This window comes from Symphalangus syndactylus, chromosome 13 (assembly GCF_028878055.3).
Source record: "Symphalangus syndactylus isolate Jambi chromosome 13, NHGRI_mSymSyn1-v2.1_pri, whole genome shotgun sequence".
Classification (NCBI taxonomy): Eukaryota; Metazoa; Chordata; class Mammalia; order Primates; family Hylobatidae; genus Symphalangus; species Symphalangus syndactylus.
In genome coordinates this window covers 60,301,100-60,323,904 of record NC_072435.2, presented here as the reverse complement: position 1 = coordinate 60,323,904, position 22,805 = coordinate 60,301,100, and the positions used below count along the sequence as shown (strand labels likewise).

The following is a 22,805-nucleotide window of genomic DNA, read 5'->3' as shown; positions in this document are numbered from 1 at the left end:
TGTCTGACCCAGTCAGACACCTAAGGCCTCCCTACAGAAACCAGTCCTATTTCTGTCACGACTTCCAAGCCCAGTCCAAATTTTAAGATGTCCAAATAAACTCAGAAAGTTCAAAATACAAGTTTGTGGAACTTGAAATCTGAAAGAGAATTCAATCACAATCTCAGTTGCTACAAGAGATCAATGGGCATAGTTGGGCCTAGTGGGTACCTTCATTTGGCCACTTGGTCCTCCTGGGAGTCACTAAGGTTCTACCTCAGATCCCATTTCTGACACCAGTCTGTTAAAAGAAAAACTTTAGGCAAAAAAAAAAAAAAAAAAGCCCGAAACTTATAAGATTATCTCTGCAAGAGAATCTGTCTGTGAGGGTGGGGAAGAAGACCACACAGCCTCTACAACTATTCACTCTTCTGCCAGATTTATTTTCCCTTAGGTATGTCTCACACTGTGTGTCCAGTAAGGAGTCAGGCCATGTTCCTGCCCACTGAATACTCTGGCTCAACAGCCTATAACACAGCTGTAGCAGGCTGGTTTGTGTAAAGAACATGTCTCTAAGAAGAGCTAGGTGATAATAAGTGTATAGAGTAGAGGCTTTTTCGACCCTTTGTGTCATGGGACCCTTTGGTGCTTGGGTGAAGCTTACGAAATGCCTTGTCAGAATAATGTTTTTAAATATGTAAAATAAAAGATTACAAAGGCATAGGCAAGTTAAAGTTAAATTTTATTTTTTAAAGATAGCAGTGTAAATGAAGACTGTTGGTCTTCATTTGAATAGGAACTTAAAACTTTGGGATGGTCCTTATCTTACCTCTTTCCATATAGCAATAAACAAATCTTCACATACTGATAAAAGAATACTAGAGAGCAACATAGACATCTAGGTTGACCTCAGTGTTTGGCGCTCAAATAACCCCTAGACAGAGAGCTGCCCAACTGTTGACCAACTATATCACTGAGTATCTGCAGACAGGTAGACCTTGATCTGTGGCAGTCTAACCGCAGGTTTAATAACAACCTCAATATCAATGTTGTGATTAGCAAAAATAATATTTTGAGACATCTGAAACAACTATAATGTGATATCGCAATATCTTTGATTTCTATTGGCAGCAAAGCCATTGATACTGCCTAAACTTCTATGGTTTGTTCTTGTGGAAAACTCAATTAGTATCCCCAGTTTTTCACTGCTTCTTGATTCACACATTTTGGATTTTGTAAAGACTTTATCTTATTTTATATTTTTTGAGACAGGGTCTCACTATTGCCCAGGCTAGAGTACAGTGACATGATGACAGTTCACTGCAGCCTCAGCCTCCTGTGCTCAAGCAATCCTCCCACCTCAGCCTCCTGAGTAGCTAGGATTACAGGTGTGTGCCACTACACTCAGCTAATTTTTTTTTCTTTTTTTTAGAGACAGGGTTTAGCCATGTTTCCCAGACTGGTCTTGAACTCCTGGGCTCAAGCAATTCACCCTCCTTGGCCTCCCAAAATACTGGGATTATAGGTGTGAGCCACCATGCTGGGCCAGAAAACTTTATTTTTTTAGAGCAGTTTTGGGTTCACAGAAACTCAAAAGGAAGATATTCCATATACTCCATGCCCCCACATATGTATAGTTTCCCCCATTATCAACATCCCCCACCAGAGAGGTACATTTGTTACAATCAAAGCACCTACATTGACACATCATAATCACCCAAGTTCATTGTTTACATTAGGGTTCACCCTTGCTGTTGTATGTTCTCTGGGTTTGAACTAATGTATAACAACATATATCCACCATTATAGCATCATACAGAGTATTTTTACTGCCCTAACAACCCTTGTGCTCTGCCTGTTCATCTTTCCCCCACCACCTTCACTCCACTGGCAAGCATTGATTCGTTTACTGTCTCCATAGTTTTGGCTTTGTATTCATACTTTTTACTTTGTGACTTGGTAATTCCTCCTGCAAATGTAGAATGTACTCCTCCAACCCCAGGCTTTGGACCCAGCCATGTGACTTGCTTTGGCCAAATAAATATGGGCAGAAGTGATCACATGCCAGTTCTGAGCCTAGGCCTTAAGATGCCTCATGTTTTTTTCATGGCTCTTAATGTATTTTTCTTTACCATGGGAAAAGCATGCCCAGACTGGCCCACTGATCTAAGGAGTATGAAAGATACTTGGCACAGAACTGCCTAGCCAACCTACAAAACTGCAGTGAAAGACAGAATCAACCAGCTGAGCCCACTCTAGATTAAACAGTTCCTCAATGCATGAAGAAGACTACCTGAGATCTGAAGAGCTATTCCAGCCAACCTATACATAGATGCATAAGAAAGAAGGACTGGCGTGGTGGTACCTGTAATCCCAGCTACTCAGGAGGCTGAGGCAGGAGAATCGCTGGAACCCACAAGGCAGAGGTTGCAGTGAGCCGAGATTGCACCCCTGCACTCTAGCTTGGGTGACAGTGAGGCAAAAAAAGAAAGAAAGAAAGAGAGAGAGAGAGAAAGAAAGAAAGAAAGAAAGAGAGAGAGAAAGGAAGGAAGGAAGGAAGGAAAGAAAGAGAGAGAGAGAGAGAAAGAAAGGAAGGCTTGTTTTTGTATGCAACTAAGATGTTTGTGATTATTTTTTATGCAGCAACAGCTAATACACTGTATTTATAACTTAAGGAAATACTAAATTTCAGTTAGATCCTTTGCAATCTACTGCAGTGTTTTCCCTCTCAAGTTCATAAACCCTTCTAAAGCAGAGACAGTTCAGCCACTGCTTAACTGCTCAGGCTCTGGACCAACTCTTCTAAAATGTTGTCCCGTTTATCCACTGTGTCTTCCATAACATCAACAAATTAAATTATCCATTGTCTAAACACAAAAACCAGAGATACTCTGGTGACACAGTAGGAATCTTCTCACCTTGGTGGACCACCTATGCAGTTCTGTGAGCAGAAGTAGATGCAGAAGTACCTCATTTGGTGGAGACATAGAGTAAGAGAAGCTTGTTTGCAGAAGCTATAAAACCAAGAAGGAAGAAATAACAGGATAACAGCAACAACAACAAAAACTAATTAAATCCCTGTTGCTGATACATTAGTAGATTTAAGTGTGTTACAAAATATTCTTTAAATTATTGTATATGTTTTTAAATGTTTGTTAGATACAAAAGTTAAATGAATTCAGCATTAAACAAAATACAAAATTATTGTGATTATTGCTATCCAGATTAAAAACAAAAACAAAAGCAAAACCAAAAACCTGAGCATTAAGAATCTGTGACTATGTCTTTTATCCAAATAAGTTATAATTAAATTTATAGATAATATTGACATGGTAGAATTGGGATGGAGAAAAACAGGAAGAGAATTTTATGATTCTGAGAGTATGTAGAATTCTTACCTTGATTAGGGGAAGATATAGATGTCTATTTTCTTAAGTAAAAAGCATATTTTAAAAAACACAAAAATTGGAACAAAGTGAAATAATAACCAAAACAATAAAAACAGATATATCAGTAATTACAATAAGTATAAATGGATTAAATTTCCAGTTCAAAGATGGAAATTGTCAGAGGCTTCCAAGATGGCTGAATAGGAACAGCTCCGGTCTGCAGCTCCCGGCAAGATTGATGCAGAAGACGGATGATTTCTGCATTTCCAACTAAGGTAACTTGTTCATCTCATTGGGACTGGTTGGACAGTGGGTGCAGCCCACAGAGGGTGAGCTGAAGCAGGGCAGGGCATCACACCTCACCCGGGAAGCACAACGGGTCAGGGGATTTCCTTTTCCTAACCAAGGGAAGCCATGACAGACTGTACCTGGAGGAATGGTACACTCCCGCCAAAATATTGCACTTGTCCCACAGTCTTAGCAACCAGCAGACCAGGGGATTCCCTCCCATGCCTGGGTCAGCAGGTCCCATGCCCACAGAGCCTTGCTCACTGCCAGCACAGCAGTCTGAGATCGACCTGCAAGGCTGCAGCCTGGCAGGGAGAGGGGTGTCCACCATTGCTGAGGCTTGAGTAGGTAAACAAAGCTGCCAGGAAGCTTGAACTGGGCAGAGACCACCAAAGCTCAGCAAGGCCCACTGCCTTTCTAGACTCCACCTCTGGGGGCAGGAGCAGAACAAAGGGCAGCAGACAACTTCTGCAGACTTAAATGCTCCTGTCTTATAGCTCTGAAGAGAGCAGTGGTTATCCCAGCATGGTGTTTGAGCTCTGAGAACAGACAGACTGCCTCTTCAAGTGGGTCCCTGACCCCTGTGTAGCCTGACTAAGAGATACCTCCCAGTAGGGGCCAACAGACACCTCATACAGGCCCCTCTGGGACAAAGCTTCCAGAGGAAGGATCAGGCAGCAATATTTGCTGTTCTGCAATATTTGCTGTTCTGCAGGCTCTGCTGATGATACCCAGGTAAACAGGGTCTGGAATAGACCTCCAGCAAACTCCAACAGACCTGCAGCTGAGGGACCTGACTGTTAGAAGGAAAAAAAGCAGGGGTTGCAGTCCTAGTCTCTGATAAAACAGACTTTAAACCAACAAAGATTAAAAGAGACAAAGAAGGCCATTACATAATGGTAAGGGGATTCAACAAGAAGAGCTAATTATCCTAAATATAGATGCACCCAATACAGGAGCACCCAAATTCATAAAGCAAGTCCTTAGAAACCTACAAAGAGACTTAGACTCCCACACAATAATAATAGGAGACTTTAACACCCCACTGTCAATATTAGACAGATCAACGAGACAGAAGGATAACAAGGATATCCAGGACTTGAACTCAGCTCTGCACCAAGTGGACCTAATAGACACCTATAGAAATCTCCACCCAAAATCAACAGAATATACATTCTTCTTAGCACCACATCATACTTATTCTAAAATTGACCACATAATTGGAAGTAAAGCCCTCTTCAGCAAATGTAAAACAACAGAAATCACAACAAACTGTCTCTCAGACCACAGTGCAATGAAATTAAAACTCAGGATTAAGAAACTCACTCAAAACCACACAACTACATGGAAACTGAAAAACCTGCTCCTGAATGACTATTGGGTACATAACAAAATGAAGGCAGAAATAAAGATGTTCTTTGAAACCAATGAGAACAAAGACACAACATAACAGAATCTCTGAGACACATTTAAAGCAGTGTGTAGAGGGAAATTTATAGCACTAAATGCCCACAAGAGAAAGCAGGAAAGATCTAAAATTGACACCCTAACATCACAATTACAAGAACTAGAGAAGCAAGAGCAAACAAATTCAAAAGCTAGCAGAAGGCAAGAAATAACTAAGATCAGAGTAGAACTGAAGGAGATAGAGACAAAAAAAAAAACCCTTCAAAAAATGAATCCAGGAGCTGCTTTTTGGAAAAGATCAACAAAATAGATAGACAGCTAGCAAGACTAATAAAGAAGAAAAGAGAGAAGAATCAAATAGACACAATAAGAAATGACAAAGGGGATATCACCACCAATCCCACAGAAATACAAACTACCATCAGAGAATACTATAAACACCTCTAGGCAAATAAACTAGAAAATCTAGAAGAAATGGATAAATTCCTGGACACATACACCCTCCCAAGACTAAACCAGAAAGAAGTTCAATCTCTGAATAGACTAATAACAGGTCCTGAAATTGAGGCAATAAGTGATAGCCTAACAACCAAAAAAAGTCCAGGACCAGATAGAATCACAGCCAAATTCTATCAGAGGTACAAAGAGGAGCTGGTACCATTCCTTCTGAAATGATTCCAATCAATAGAAAAAGAGGGAATCAGGCCGGGCGCGGTGGCTCACGCTTGTAATCTCAGCACTTTGGGAGGCCGAGGCGGGCGGATCACGAGGTCAGGAGATCGAGACCACGGTGAAACCCTGTCTCTACTAAATGTACAAAAAAAAAAAATAAAAATAAGCCGGGCGTGGTGGCGGGCGCCTGTAGTCCCAGCTACTCAGAGAGGCTGAGGCAGGAGAATGGCGTGAACCCGGGAGGCGGAGCTTGCAGTGAGCCGAGACTGCGCCACTGCACTCCAGCCTGGGCGACAGAGCAAGACTCCGTCTCAAAAAAAAAAAAAAAAAAAAAAAAAGAAAAAGAGGGAATCCTTCCTGACTCATTTTATCAGGCCAGCATCATCCTGATACCAAAGCCTGGCAGATACACAACAAAAAAAGAGAATTTTAGACCAATATCCCTGATGAACATCAATGTGAAAATCCTCAGTAAAATACTGGCAAACTGAATTGAGCAGCACATCAAAAAGCTTATCCACCATGATCAAGTCAGCTTCATCCCTGGGATGCAAGGCTGGTTCAACACATGCAAATCAATAAACATAATCCATCACATAAACAGAACCAATGACAAAAACCACATGATTATCTCAATAGATGCAGAAGAGGCCTTCAACAAAATTCAACACCCCTTTATGCTAAAAACTCTCAATAAACTAGGTATTGATGGAACATATCTCAAAATAATGAGAGCTATTTATGACAAACCCACAGCCAATATCATACTGAATGGACAAAAATGGGAAGCATTCCCTTTGAAAACTAGCCCAAAACAAGGATGCCTTCTCTCACCACTCCTATTCAACATAGTGTTGGAAGTTTTGGCCAGGGCAATCAGGTAAGAGAAGGAAATAAACAGTATTCAATTAGGAAAAGAGGAAGTCAAATTGTCCCTGTTTGCAGATGACATGATTGTATGTTTAGAAAACCCCATCATCTTAGCCCAAAATCTCCATAAGCTGACAAGCAACTTCAGCAAAGTCTCAGGATACAAAATCAATGTGCAAAAATCACAAGCATTCCTCTACACCAATAATAGACAAACAGAGAGCCAAATAATGAGTGAACTCCCGTTCACAATTGCTACAAAGAGAATAAAATACCTAGGAAACCAACTTACAAGGGATGTGAAGGACCTCTTCAAGGACAACTGCAAACCACTGCTCAACGACATAAAAGAGAACACAAACAAATGAAAGAACATTCCATGCTCATGGATAGGAAGAATCAATATCATGAAAATGGTCATATTGCCCAAGATAATTTATAGATTCAATGCCATCCCCATCAAGCTACCAATGACTTTCTTCACAGAATTGGAAAAGACTACTTTAAAGTTCGTATGGAACCAAAAAAGAGCCTGCATAGCCAAGACAATCCTAAGCCAAAAGAACAAAGCTGGAAGCATCATGCTACCTGACTTTGAACTATACTACAAGGCTACAGTAACCAAAACAGCATGGTACTGGTACTAAAACAGATATATAGACAAATGGAACAGAACAGAGGCCTCAGAAATAATACCACACATCTACAAACATCTGATCTTTGACAAACCTGACAAAAACAAGCAATGAGGAAAGGATTCCCTATTTAATAAATGGTGCTAGGAAAACTGGCTAGCCATATGTAGAAAGCTGAAACTGGATTCCTTCCTTACACCTTATACAAAAATTAATTCAAGATGGATTAAGGACTTAAATGTAAGACCTAAAACCATAAAAACCCCGGAAAAAAACCTAGGCAATATCATTCAGGACAAATGCATGGGCAAAGACTTCATGACTAAAACACCAAAAGCAATGGCAACAAAAGCCAAAATAGACAAATGAGATCTAATTAAACTAAAGAGCTTATGCACAGCGAAAGAAACTACCATCAGAGTGAACAGGCAATCTACAGAACAGGAGAAAATTTTTGCAATCTACCCATCTGACAAAGGGCTGATATCCAGAATCTACAAAGGACTTAAACAAATTTACAAGAAAAAACAAACAACCCCATCAAAAAGTGGGCAAAGGATATGAACAGATACTTCTCAAAAGAAGACATTTATGCAGCCAACAGACACATGAAAAAATGCTCATCATCACTGGTCATCAGAGAAATGCAAATCAAAATCACAAGGAAATACCATCTCACACCAGTTAGAATGGTGATCATTAAAACATCAGGAAACAACAGATGCTGGAGAGGATGTGGAGAAATAGGAATGCTTTACACGGTTGGTGGGAGTGTAAATTAGTTCAACCATTGTGGAAGACAGTGTGGCGATTCCTCAAGTATCTAGAACCAGAAATACCATTTGACCCAGCAATCCCATTACTGAGTATATACCCAAAGGATTATAAATCATGCTACTATAAAGACACATGCACACGTATGTTTATTGCGGCACTATTCACAATAGCAAAGACTTGGAACTAACCCAAATGTCCATCAATGACAGACTGGATTAAGAAAATATGGCAGATATACACCATGGAATACTATGCAGCCATAAAAAGGATGAGTTCATGTCCTTTGCAGGGACATGGATGAAGCTGGAAACCATCATTCTCAGCAAACTGTCATAAGGACAGAAAACCAAACACCACATATTCTCACTCATAGGTGGGAGTTGAACAATGAAAACACATGGACACAGGGCTGGAAACGTCACACACCAGGGCCTGTCCAGGGGAGGGGGAATGGGGGAGGGATAGCATTAGGAGAAATACCTAACGTAAATGACGATTGATGGGTGCAGCAAACGAACATGGCACATGTATACCCATGTAACAAACCTGCACGTTGTGCACATGTACCCTAGAACTTAAAGTATAATTAAAAAAACCAACAAATAAAAAAAATTTTTTAAAAAGTCAAACAGAGAAAGACAAATGCTGTATAATCTCACATATATGTGGAACCCAAAAAAGTCAAACTTATAGAAACAAAATATAATGGTGATTAGCAGGGGCTAGGAAGTCAGGGAAATGAGGAGACATTGGTCAAAGGGAACACAGACTATAATTAACAATATTGTGTTTTATATTTGATATTTGCTAAGACAGCAGATATTAAATGTTCTCACCACAAAAATATGATAACAAGGTGAAGTAATAGATATGTTAACTGACTTTATTTTGGTCTTTTCACAATATATACATACATCAAATCATCACATTGTACACCTTAAATTCATACCATTTTATTTGTCAACTATATCTCAATAGAGCTGAAAAAAATAAAAATAAATCCCAAGACAGTAATGTACATGTTATCTAAATAGTTTTAGAGTCTTTGTCTCATTTAATTTTTAAAAAATGATGGAAATTGTCATTTTGGAGTGTGTCTATATGTGCTGTTTAAAAGAGACATATCTTGCCTGTATATTAGAAGACACGACCTGTTCTCTCCACTCCTCATTATGTATGCAAATGCAAGCAAGTTTCTTAACCTTTCTGTACATCAGTTTTCTCATAAAATGGAAATGGTATGTCAGTTAGAATGACTTTGCTACACATAGTAAAGCATCTCCCATAGAAAGATTAAACAATGAGAATGTTTATACTCTTGCACAAAAATTCAATGATAGGTGGTACTTCAGTGTATCTGCTTTGTCCTCATGCTGGCTCCTCTTCTGACCCCAGGGTTACTCCTTTTCAGGCATCCTGTGCAGGTACAACCATGAACAGCAGCAGAAGGCCTGTCTCTTTCCAGGGTATTTGTTAAAGAATAAAGAAACCCTTCTCGGAAACTTCTCAGCAACCTTCTCATCACCTTTCATTGGCTAGAATCTTATCTGTTGCTATGTCCAAGAATTTCCTTTCAAGGGCAATTGCAAAACAATGACTTTTCAGAAATACCCCTATTGCTGAAGGATGGAGACATGGAGACATAAGTTCTATTTGGGAAGTAAACACACACACAAAAAAATGCACTATCAGCAAGAAAAAAAATGAAGAAAAATAGCTGTTATATGTTATATAGGCACCCAACAATGTCTGTTACAAATGAGGATAGTATAATCATACATTTCCCAGAGTTGATGTAAGCACAATATGTCAATATGTGAAAGTTCCTAAAAAATATCTGGCCCAAAGAAGACATTTCATGAATATTATTCTTACTTCCACTTTCCCTTTCTTTCTCTCTTTTCCTCTAATTTCAGTCTGCCTTCTTTCTCTCTCCTCCAATTATTGGCTTAAAGGATTGAAACCACAGTATGTTAACCAGCAGCCTGGGAAAAGTCCCATGGTGCTCACCTCCACCCCTGTGCTGACAAACTGTAGGTTACCCTCAAAAACCACAAGGCTAATGTCCAACTGCCTTCAGGGCACTCCCTGAAGCTTGGAGAACATTTAAATAGCATAGAAGATCTAATTAGCAGCAACCTAGTCCTCATGAGCATTCTTTACACCACCATCCAATTACCCATCCTGTGCAGTCAATTTGGGTGCAGGTTTTGGTAACAGCAGCTTTTCTGTATTTAGTCATCATGATAATTTATGCTTAAATATTTTGTAGGTTTGTTGTATGATTAAAGTAACTACAAACACAGATAGTTCAGTTTCAAATGAAAGCTCTGTAATTCATATGCACACACATAGTTTTGTGGAAGGGCATGGTTAATATTGTACATATAGTCATTTAAAATGCTAAGTGTATCAAATGACAGCAAAGTAAAGAATCTTCTTATTTCTCTTTTCCTGGTGGCTTTCTGTAAACTGACTTCATAGGTTTTAGAGGTTGGTTTTGCTAAAATAATAATAACCAATAATAGTTAACATTTATTGAAAGCTCACCAGAAGCCAAACACTTTTCTGTGTGCTTTACATTTACTAACTAATATAATTTAATTTAAACATATTTACTCAACTGGAATGAAGAAACTGAGACACCAAGATTAAGTAACTTACTCAGGATCAAGCAATCTTACTCCTAAGCCTACTCTCTTAACTATGTTGTAATGAAAACCCTACTGTTTAAGAAAGCTGGAGTAGGTTTGCTAATATTTGCAACATAAAATGGACTAAATGATGGTCTGAAAAAGGGTTACCCAGTCTCCCTTTTCCTCCTCTGCTCCTCCTGGAAAATATTTAGTATCCACCACCCCATCATAGGCTCCTCTGTCCATCCTTCTCTTGCCCCTAGTTCAATTTGTCATGTTAAAAAAAATTGAGATACACACACACACACACAACCAAGTACTGTCCCACTCTGTAGCATCTATCCTGGAGAGAACAAAGCCTTTGAGGTGACCACTAGGGAAGCTCTGTTACAGGAGAGTTACATCTCAAGGACAGCTAGAAAGGCACATTCACCCTACTTTTCCCAACCAGAAATGAGCTGATTTAATATTTGGCCATACTAATTTTGTGAAGATAGATGCATAGTATGGGATGAAGAGATCCTAGATTCTATTCCCACCTTCACCATCACTCCAATGTCCCAACATTACTTCTGCCATTTTTTCCAGCCTAGAATGTTTTCCTGCCTCCTCTCCATTCATGCCCTTCCTTTACTTTCAAATTACTTATTTTTATATTATGGCACAGTATTTAATTTCTCCAGGAAAATTGAAAAGATGAACCTAAATATTGTATTGCATTAAGGAATAGGGAAGAAGCAGAACTTCAAGAGCCCCTATGAGGTTCATATCACTCTGGTCACTGATGTTTACAATTACAGGCAATCTCAAGTAACAGAATCATGTGCTACCACATTGCCCAACTCTAGTCCCCCAGCCCTATGTTATCACATCTTGCTTCACTCACTTACCTAAAGCAAACAATGTTCTAAACAGTTCTGGGTAGCAACCAATTTTTTTAAAGTAGTCATCTCAATAAAATGTAAAAGAATTGCCTGTTACATACTTAAAAGACACTGCTGAACTCTTGGATGTAGGTGAATAGGTTTGTAGTTGCTAATTAGAACTAAGTTGCTCTGCAGAAGAAAGGCTGGTTGAGGGGCTAGGAGAGGGTGTTGTAGATTCCAGTACAAGGAAAACAAGAACAAAAAAATTAGATGATGCCCAGAGGAAGAGCAGAGATGCATTCCATTTTGACTTCAGGACTGGAGAGTTGAAAAAGAGGAATAATAGTGGAATGAGCCATGCAATACTAATTGCCCTCATCCCTTACAAATATTCAGTAAAATGAATATTGCTGGCTATACTAGTTTTTTTTGAGACGGAGTCTCACTCTGTCGCCCAGGCTGGAGTACATGGCACAATCTCGGCTCACTGCAACCTCTGCCTTCCGAGTTCAAGCAATTCTCCTGCCTCAGCCTCCTGAGTAGCTGGGATTACAGGCACACACCACCACACCTGGCTAATTTTTGTATTTTTAGTAGAAACAGGGCTTCACCATGTTGGTCAGTCTGGTCTCAAACTCCTGACTTCGTGATCCACCCACCTCAGCCTCCCAAAGTGCTCATAAGTGTGAGACACCACATCCGGCCTTATTGTCTGGATAGTAAGAAATATTCTTTAAGATGACTGCAAAGAATTGTTGATAACCTGCTTTCAAGCCAAAACAAGGTGAAAACAGAGATACTTCTCAGGAACAGATGACTTATTATTACATGTATTATAATAAAAATCATACTTTAATCTCTTTGAGATCTCTTTAAAGATCTATCTTTAATTCCTTACTTGGCATTCATTTCCTTCCACCTCCACTACACCTTTATTCTCTTTTTTATTTTAAAATATTTCATTGATGAATAAAAATTATGTATTATTCAAGTTGTACAACATCATGGTTTGACATACATAGTGTACTGATTACCAGTTACATTAACTGACACATCCATTAGTTACCATTTGTGTGTGTGTGTGTGTGTGTGTATATGTGTGTGTGTGTGTGTGTGGTGACATTAAAATCTGCACTCAGTAAACAATATAATATTATCACACTTAAAGGCTATTTACTTGTAACACCTGTCCCCCCAAAACATGCATGCATGCACACCCACATGAAATGTGATCCTGAGCTTCTTGAGGACAGGAACCCTTATTAATTTGATTGTGCCCAGTCCCCAGCATTTCACCTGGAACAGAATAGATACTCAATGTATGTTTACTCAAAAATATGAAAAAAAAACAGAACTTAAATTCTGACATGTTGTATTTTAACTATAATTGAGTTCAAAATATTTTCTCTTTTTCCTTGTGATTCCTTCTTTGAAATGTGTTGTTAAATGTACAAATATTTGGGGATTTTTCTAGATAAAGCTTTTAACTTTATACAAAGGACTTCCACAACCAGATAGAGAAAAATAAACTTTTATCTTATTGTATTAGGATAAAAAATGGGGGCTGTGTCCCCACCCAAATCTCACCTTAAACTGTAAAAATTCCCACCTGTCAAGGGTGGGGCCAAGTGAAGATAATTGAATCATGGGGGCGATTAGCCCCATACTGTTCTTGTGGTAGTGAATATGTCTCACAAGACATGATGGTTTTTTAAATGGGAGTTCCCCTGCACAAGCCCTCTCTTGTCTGCTGCCATGTAAGACGTGACTTTGCTCTTCTTTTGCCTTCTGTCATGATTGTGAGGCCTCCTAACTATGCTGAATTGTGAGTCCATTAAACCTCTTTCATTTATAAATTACCCAGTCTCAGATATGTCTTTAGCAGCAGCATGAGAACAGACTAATAAAACGCTATTCTATTTTAGAGTTTCTCAGTTATAGCAGCTTAGTCTTTACTCTAAAGAGTAGAGTATCACAGTCCATCAGAAAACTATTTTTTACTGAGGCCAGACATCTTGAGGTCTAAAACATTCAGATTTATGCTGCTGGGGAGAGAGTAAAGAAACCATGGTAGAGGTATCCAGAGCGGTAGGTGCCTCATCACCGACTTGGTTATAAATGCTTAGCCACTCATTCTTGCTGTGAGTATTCTTCAGTCAACACTGCCAGTTTCCTGGGGTCTCTGAAAAGTGCATCCTCAGTCATTTCAACTCAAAGAAGTTTGGATGCCTCCTGTGTTAGATGTGGCTGGAACTTCATCAAACAACAGTGATAAAAAAATGTTTCAGAAGGATATAGTCTAACCAGCTCTTAGTATTTCTGAGGAAGGACAGGAAAAAAGGAAAGGTTATTCCAGCCATTATTGGATTGCTCACAGATTTTCCATTTACTATACAAATTTTAATGTGAGCCTATTATATAAAATCAAATTAAAGCAGGAAACACATAATCTGAACAATTCTTTGTCAGCTCCGGAAAGGGGTTATACAAGAATACTAAAGAAAGAAGTAAACAGAGTGTTAGTTGTTATTTAAAAATTACCAGAAAACCAGGTGTAATAAGACCCTGAAAAGCTTTTGATGACACCTTGACATGGCTTGGCAGCCCTTCTTCTCAAGTCCCAAAGGAATAAGGTGATTTTGTGTAAAAAGATTAGAAAAGATTAGTCAGAGGCAACAGCAGTATAGGGTGTTTTGTAAACACCACGTATCATTCTAATTCAAAGGAACACAGATAGGAAAGGTAGGATAGGATTTACAAGGTCATCTTTCATTGAATTCAGAGTTTTTCTAGAAGACTATGAAAAGTTCTGCTGCTTTAAGATAGAAGCTGATAACAGAGGGAGGAGACTTATGAAAACAATATTGATAATAATAACAATTTCTAATGCTTATAAATTTGTGTAATGTTGGCATTATTTCTTCCTTAAATGTTTGTGAGAATTCACCAGGGAAGCCATTTGACCCTGTAATTTTTTTTGTGGAAGGGTTTTACAATTTCTAATATAATTTCCTCAACAGATACAAGGCTATTCAAACTTTCTATTTCTTGTCAGATTTGTTCATTTGTGTTTCTCAAGGAGTTTATTCAAAGTCATTGAATTTATTGGTGTTAACACTGATGGCAACATTCCCTTTTCTTGCTTTAATGTCTATAGCATCTCTAGCAATTCCTCTCTTTCACCTTTTTTGTTTGTTTGTTTTTGTTTTTGTTTGAGATGGAATCTTGCTCTGTTGTCCAGGCTGGAGTGCAGTGGTGCTATCTTGGCTCACTGCAGCTTCCACCTCCTGGGTTCAAGCGATTCTCCTGCCTCAGCCTCCTGTGTAGCTGGGATTATAGGCGCCTGCCACCACACCCGGCTAATTTTTTGTATTTTAGTAGAGATGGGGTTTCACCATGTTGCCCAGGCTGGTCTCTAACTCCTGAGTTCAGGCAATCCACCGTCCTAGGTCTCCCAAAATGCTAGGATTACAGGCATGAGCCACCGTGGCCGGCCTAATTTTTATATTTTTAATAGAGACAGAGTTTCACCATGTTGCCAGGCTGGTCTCAAACTCCTGACCTCAGGTTATCCGCCCACCTCGACCTCCCAAAGCTCACATCTGGGATCACAGATGTGAGCCACTACACCTGGCCTTTTTCACTTTTGATGTTGAGATTTTATGTTTTCTCTCTTTTTTCACAATCATAATTTTTAAACAAATTTATTTTTCTAATTAACCAACTTTTGGCTTTGTTGGCTCTCTTCATTTTTCTATTTCATTGATTTCTGCTCTTTATTATTTATTTCCTTCTACTTATTTTGTGTTTAATCTGCCTTTTCTTTTAGTAGCTCCTTAAGGTAGAAGATGAGAGCATTGATTTTAAGGCATTTTTTATCCTAATACAAGCATTTAAAGCTATAAATCTCCCTTTAAGCACTGCCTTACTACATCTCGCAAATGCTGACATGTTGTATTTTAACTATAATTGAGTTCAAAATATTTTCTTTTTCCTTGTGATTCCTTCTTTGAAATGTGTTGTTAAATATACAGATATTTGGGGATTTTTCTAGATATCTTTATGTTATTGTTTTCTATTGTGTTCCAAGAACATACTCTGTGTAAATTCTGTATTTTGAACTCTATTGAGACTTCTTTTCATGGTTCCACACGTGTTCTATCTTGGTAAATATTCTAAGTGCATTTGAAAAGAATAAGTATTCTGCAGTTGTTTGGGGTAGTGTTCTATAAATGTCAATTAAATAAAGATGATTTCTAGGGTGATTCAGATTTTCTATATTCTTTCTAAATTGTTGTCTATTTACACTATCAATTACTGAGAGAAAAATATATGAAGATCTCCAACTATAATTGTGGGTTTTTCTATTTCCTTATTTCTATCCTTTTTTTTTTTTTTTTTTTCAAGACAGAATTTCACTCTTGTCGCCCAGGCTAGAGTGCAATGATGTGATCTCGGCACACTGCAATCTCCACCTCCCAGGTTAAAGCGATTCTCCCGCCTGAGCCCCTCAAGTAGCTGGGATTACAGGCGCCCGCCACCATGCCCAGCTAATTTTTGTATTTTTAGTAGAGATAGCGTTTCGCCATGTTAGCCAGGCTGGTCTTGAATTTCTGACCTCAGGTGATCTGCCTGCCTCGGCCTCCCAAAGTGCTGGGATTACAGGCGTGAGCCACTGTGACCTATTTCTATCCATTTTTGCTTGATATATTTTGAACTTCATACACATTTAGAACTATTTTCTTCTTGATGACTTTCCCTTCTATCTTTATAAAATGTCCTTTTACTTGGTAATACCTCTTGCTTGAAAGTCTATTTTATCTGATTAATACAGACACATCAGTTTTCTGTCTTTAAGTTCACTTCAAAATCCTTACTTCTGCAGTATTCAACCTATGGTAAGCCCATCTAATAATTGTTTGATTCAGACATTCTATTTTTCAGTTCTAGAATTTCTATTTTGTTCTTTTTAGGAATTTATCATTTCTCTTCTGAAATACCCAATCTTTGCACCCATTATATCCATTTCCCCACGACTTTTAAAAATATATATGCAATAGCTGTTTTAAGGTCCTGTCTATTAATTTCAATAACTGTGGATTCTATGGGTCTGTTTCTATTGACTACCTTTTCTTTTGATTATAGATCCTATTTTCTTGTTTCTTGGCATGCTTCATAATTTTTTATTATATTCCAGATATTGTGTATAAAAGAACAGTGGTGGCTGAAGTATAACATTTAGATTTGCTTTAATTATTTCCTCCCAGAGAGTGCAATCTTTTTCTCTATCTGGTAATTGGGGTGAGGAATGATCATTCATATTTCTTTTAGAGTCGAGTAGATCTGGGTCTGGGTTTCAGTTTTAATTAAATTGAAATTACATGTGATTAGCTCAGCTCTCAACTTCCTAAGTCATAGCCCGTTTATGTTTTCAGTAGCTGAACTGGGAGAAGCTTGGTTACAGTCTCATATATTTTTGGTTCGTCTTTGTATTCATCTCCAGGAAAAGACCTGAAATTCAAACACCACAGGAATGCATACGACTAAGCAATTTCTCTCTTCTTACCAGCCCTTCCTCCACTGTAACTTTCTTAGCAAAATTCATGGTTAGGGAGGGTTTAGGGAAGAAATGCTGAACCCAATAATCTGGTCTGGCTCTGGGGGCTTTTTCCAGACTCTTAATTTATCTTGACAGTCCTACTTGGTCCAAAGCCCACCTTATTTCCCCTTCACCCTGTCAAGTTTCGCTATCAGACCTACCTACCCATAACCAGACCAGGAAGCTGCCCCAGGCTTAAAGCTGCCTTGGCTCTCTGCTCACTTATAAAGGGCCCTTTCTCTCTGGAATTCAGTTAATCAAGGCTTCCTTGTGTGAATACCACCCCTGGCTAGCCCCATAGAAAATACTTTTATTTTTAGTTTTTCGATTTTGGGGGTTTTTTTCTGTTTCTATGAGAAAGAAGGTCTTTTGTGTTCTTCTCCATCCTCCCCCAAAGCAGAAATCCCCACAAAGCCTGAGTTCTTAACCATTATTTTGAAGTGTTTCCCAAACATTAAAAAAAAATTTTAGAAATGGAAAATCAAATGTGTGCTAGACAGTAAAAGGAATATAATATATTTTTATAGGTAATATTACTTCAAGCATGAACAAAAACTAATATTTTATTTTAATTTAATAATTCTAAATGTCCTTTTGCCTACCTAACATGTATCTACTCTACCATGCAGAGCAATTCTATCCACAGCCTTCCATGGCTCTGCAGAGTCATTATCTTTCTGCAATATTCTAACCACATTTAAATAGGTTAACTTGTACATGACACTAATCTGTTTTATGTAGAAAAATGTTTTTATATAAACTTCATACTGGTTTAAATTTTTACGCAATTAAGATTCTGATAATGAACTTCAATAAAAGCCTTTGGCATAGTATTAGAGACTGGCAATTTTTACATGAAAATCGCTTTTTTTTTTTTTTTAGAGATGAGGTCTCACTATGATGCCCAAGCTAGAGTGCAGTGGTGCAATCACAGATCACACAGCCTCAACCTCCTGGGCTCCAGCGATCCTCCCACTTCAGCCCACCGAGTAGCTGGGACTACAGGTGCGTGCCATCATGCCTGGCTAGTTTTTCTCTTTTTTGTAGACACAGGATTTCGCCATGTTGCCCAGGCTGGTCTCAAACTCCTGAGCTCAAGCAATCTGCCTGCCTCAGCCTCCCAAAGTGCTGGGATTATAGGTGTGAGCCACTGCGCCCAGCTGAAAATCACCATTCTTATATCTTTATAGCCACCTATCTTCTTCCAAAGGTGTGTCAGTCTACTAGGGCTGCCATACAAAACACCACACACTTAGCAGCTTAAACATGAATTTATTTCCTCAAAGTTCTGGAGGCTAGAAGTCCAAGCTCAAGGTTCTGGCTGATCTGGTTTCTGGTGGGGGCTCTCTTCTTGGCCTGCAGACAGCCACCTGCTCACTGTGTCCTCACATGGCCTTTCCTTGGTATGTGTGCACAGGGAGAGAACAAACTGTCTGGTGTCTCTTTTTTTTTTTTTTTTTTGAGACAGTCTCGCTCTGTCGCCCAGGCTGGAGTGCAGTGGCGTGATCTCGGCTCACTGCAAGCTCTGCCTCCCGGGTTCACGCCATTCTCCTGCCCCAGCCTCCTGAATAGCTGGGACTACAGGCGCCCATCACCACTCCCAGCTAATTTTTTTTTGTATTTTTAGTAGAGACAGGGTTTCACCATGTTAGCCAGGATGGTCTCGATCTCCTGACCTTGTGATCCTCCCACCTCGGCCTTCCAAAGTGCTGGGGGTGTCTCTTCTTAAAAGGACAATAATCCTATGTGATCAGGACCCACCCTTATGGCTTTATTTAACCTTAATTACTTCCTTAAAGTCTCCACCTCCAAATTCAGCCTCACTGCGGTTTAGGGCTTCGAAATAACAATTTTAGGGAGACAAAAATATTTATCCCATAACAAAATGTTTTCCATAAATGCTGTACTAATTTACATTCCCACCAGCAGTGTACAAATGTTCCTTTTTCATCACCCCCATGCCAACATCTATTGTTTTTTGACCTTTTAATAATGGCCATTCTTGCAGGGGTAAGGTAGTATCTCATTGTAGTTTTAATTTGCATTTCTCTGATGATTAGTGATGTTAAGCACTTTTTCATATGTTTGTTGGCCCTTTTGTATGTATTCATCTAAGAAATGTCTATTCATGTCATTTGCCCACTTTTTGTTGGGATTTTTTTTTTCTTGCTGATTTGTTTGAGTTCCTTGTAGATTCTGGATATTAGTCCTTTGTTGGATGAATAGTTTGCAAATATTTTCTCCCATTCTGTTGATTGTCTGTTTACTCTGAGGATTGTTTCTTTTACTGTGCAGAAGCTTTTTAGTTTAATTAGGTCTCATTTATTTATTTTGGTTTTAGTTGCATTTGCTTATAGGAGTTTAGTCATGAATTCTTTGCTTAGGTCAATGTCCAGGAGAGTTCTTCCTAGGTTATCTTCTAGAATTTTTATGGTTTCAGGTCTTACATCTAAGTCTTTGATCCATCTTGAGTTGATTTTTTGTATAAGGTGAGAGATAGGAACCCAAAGTTTTATTCTTCTACATATGACTATTGAGTTTTCCCAGCACCATTTATTAAATTGGGTGTCCTCTCCCAAATTTATATTTCTGTATGTTTTGTTGAAGATCGGTTGGTTGTAAGTATTTGGCCTTATTTCTGGGTTCTCTATTCTGTTCCACTGGTCTATGTGTCTATTTTTATACCAGTACCATGCTGTTGTGGTAACTATTGCTTGATAGTATGCTTGGAGTCTGATAATGTGATACCTCCAGATTTGTTCTTTTTGCCTAGGATTGCTTTGGCTATTCAACCTCTTTTTTGGTTCCATATGAAATTCAGAATTTTTAGAGATGAGATCTAGATACTGCTGTCTTTTTAAAGCTCCCCAGGGGATTCTAATGTGTGGTCAGAGTTGAGAACTACTAAATTAAATAAAGCTATGACAGATTGGAAGGATAACCTTTATAGACTCATGGTTTCATGATATCTAGGCAAATTCAAAGCAACAGCATCCAACAGGAAAATAAAACTGAAACTAATATAAATCTTTACTCATGGAAAGGAATGAAAGGGAGTGAGTAAATCCAGCACCTTCAACTCCGATATCCAGGTTCTCACATTGGGACTTACTCGGCAAACAACTTGACCCATGGAGAATGAAGAAAAGTTGGGAGGGCAGGCAATGGCCCACCTGAGAGTGGCATGGAGCCAAAGAAACCCTCACCCCCAGGAAAGGGAAGCAGTGACTGATTGTGCAACCCCACCTGGGAAACCACACTCTCTCATGGGGGGTCTTTGTAACCCACAGATAAGGAGATCCTCCCATGAGCCCACACCACCAGGGCCTTGGGTCCAATACACAGAGCAGTGTGGAGTCTTGGCAGAGCATCTGCTCAGGCACACACAGAACAGTGTGGAGTCTCGGCAGAGTATCTGCTCAGGCACATACAGAGACCCATGAGTTTTACATACTCTGGCCCCAGGATACCCAGCAAGGTGGGAAATCCGTCCATACATATCCCTAGGAAGGGGGGCTGAATCCAGGGATCCAAGCAGCATCCTTCTGCAGTGCCTCTTCTCTTCCACAGCACCTCACAAGTTAAGACCCACTGGCTTGGAATTCCAGCCAGCCAACAGCAACAGGCTGGAATCTGCCTGAGATAGGTCCAAGTAACCAGGGGTATAGGTGGCAACCATCTCTGCAGTTCAGTAGACTTAGCCATTCCAGCCTGCTGGCTCTGGAGAATACAAATGGTCCAGAGAAAGAAGGGTCCCCCACAACATACCACAGCCACTTTGCCAGATCATGGCCAGACTGCTTCTTTAAGTGGGGCCTCAATCCAGTCCTCCTCACTGGGTGGGACCTCCCTGCAGGGGCTTCAGCCACTCCAGCCAGGGTCTATGGGAAGAATTCTGATCTCTCCCTGGGATGGAGCTCCATGGGGAGGGGCAGCCACCATCTCTGCAGTTTGGTCAACTCAGCCATTCCAGCCTGCTGGCTTTGGAGAATACAAATGGTCTGGATAAGGAAGGATCCACCTCCAACACAGAACACCTGCTCTACCAAAAAGCAGCAATACTGATTCTTTAAGTGGGTCCCTGATCCTATTCCTCCTAACTGGGTGAGACCTCCCAACAGGGGTCTCCAGGACACCTCCTACAGGTGCCTTCAGGCCAGCAACAGGTCAGTACCCCCCGGGACAGAGCTTCCAGAGGAAGGAGCTGGCTGCCATCTTTGCTGTTCTGCAGCCTTCACTGGTGAAACCTCCAGATATGGGGAAATCCAAGGCAAACAGTGTCTGGAGCAGACCCCCAGCAAACTGCAGCAGCCCTGCAGTAGAGTGGCCTGTTAAAAGAGAAAAACAAACAGAAAACAACAATAACAACATCAACAAAAAAGACCCCCCAAAACTCTCATTCAAAGGTCAGCAATCTCAAAGATCGAAGGTAGATAAGCCAACAAAGATGAGAAAGAATAACACAAAAACACTGAAAACTCAAAAAGCTAGAATGCCTCTTCTCTTCCAAATGACTGCAACACCTCGCCAGCAAAGACACTAAACTGGGCTGAGGCTGAGATGGCTGAATTAACAGAAAACACACTGAAGTGCACAGACCAGTGATGCTATGAAGCAACTACATAAATAACTCTGAAAAATAACCAGCTAGCAACATGATGACAGGATCAAATTCACATAATGATACTAAACTTAGTGTAAATGGGCTAAATGCCCCAGTTAAAAGGCACGGAATAGCAAGCTGGATAGTCAAGACCCATTGATACGCTGTCTTTAAGAGACCCATCACATGTGCAAAGACATACATAGGCTCAAAATAAAGGGATGGAGGAAAATTTACCAAGCAAATGGAAAACAGAAAAAAGCAAGGGTTGTAATCCTGCTGTCTAACAAAACAGGCTTTAAACCAACAAAGATGAAAAAAGACAAAGAAAGGCGTCACATAATGGTAAAGGGTTCAATTCAACAAGAAGAGCTAACTATCTTAAATATATACGCACCCAATACAGGAGCACCCAGATTCATAAAGCAAGTTCTTAGAGACCTACAAAGAGACTTACTTAGACTCCCACACAATAATAGTGGAAGACTTTGAACACCCCACTGCCAGTATTAGACAGATCATTAAGACAGAAAATTAACAAAGATATTTGGGACCTAAACTCAGCTCTGGATCAAGTGGACCTGATAGATATCTACAGAACTCTGCACCTCAAAACAACAGAATATACATTCTTCTCATCGCCAGATGGCACTTACTCTGTAATTGATCACATAGTCGGAAGTAAAACACTCCCCAGCAAATGCAAAAGAACTGAAATCATAACAGTCCCAGACAGCACAATCAAATTAGAACTCAAGATTAAGAAATTCACTCAAAACCACATAATTACATGGAAATTGAACAACCTGCTCCTGAATGACTCCTGGGTAAATAATGAAATTAAGGCAGAAGTCAAGAAGTTCTTTGAAACGAATGAGAACAAACAGATAGCATACCAGAATCTGTGGGACGCATCTAGAGCAGTGTTAAGAGGGAAATTTATAGCACTAAATGCCCACATCCAAAACCTAGAAAGATCTAAAATCGACATACTAACATCACAATTAAAAGAACTAGAGCAAACAAACCCCAAAGCTAGCAGAAGACAAGAAATAACCAAGATCATCTGAACTGAAGGAGACAG

The 22,805-nt window shown here is 39.5% G+C and overlaps 1 protein-coding gene across 1 annotated transcript in view; it reads right to left on the bottom strand.

Annotated features, from left to right (window-relative positions):
* Positions 1-22,805, bottom strand: part of ZNF382 (zinc finger protein 382) — a 180,781-nt gene that overhangs the window by 4,844 nt on the left and 153,132 nt on the right. The window contains exon 8 of the mRNA XM_063614142.1: positions 2,898-2,993. Coding sequence (XP_063470212.1) covers positions 2,898-2,993 — 96 coding nt within the window. The remainder of the gene's footprint in view (positions 1-2,897; positions 2,994-22,805) is intronic.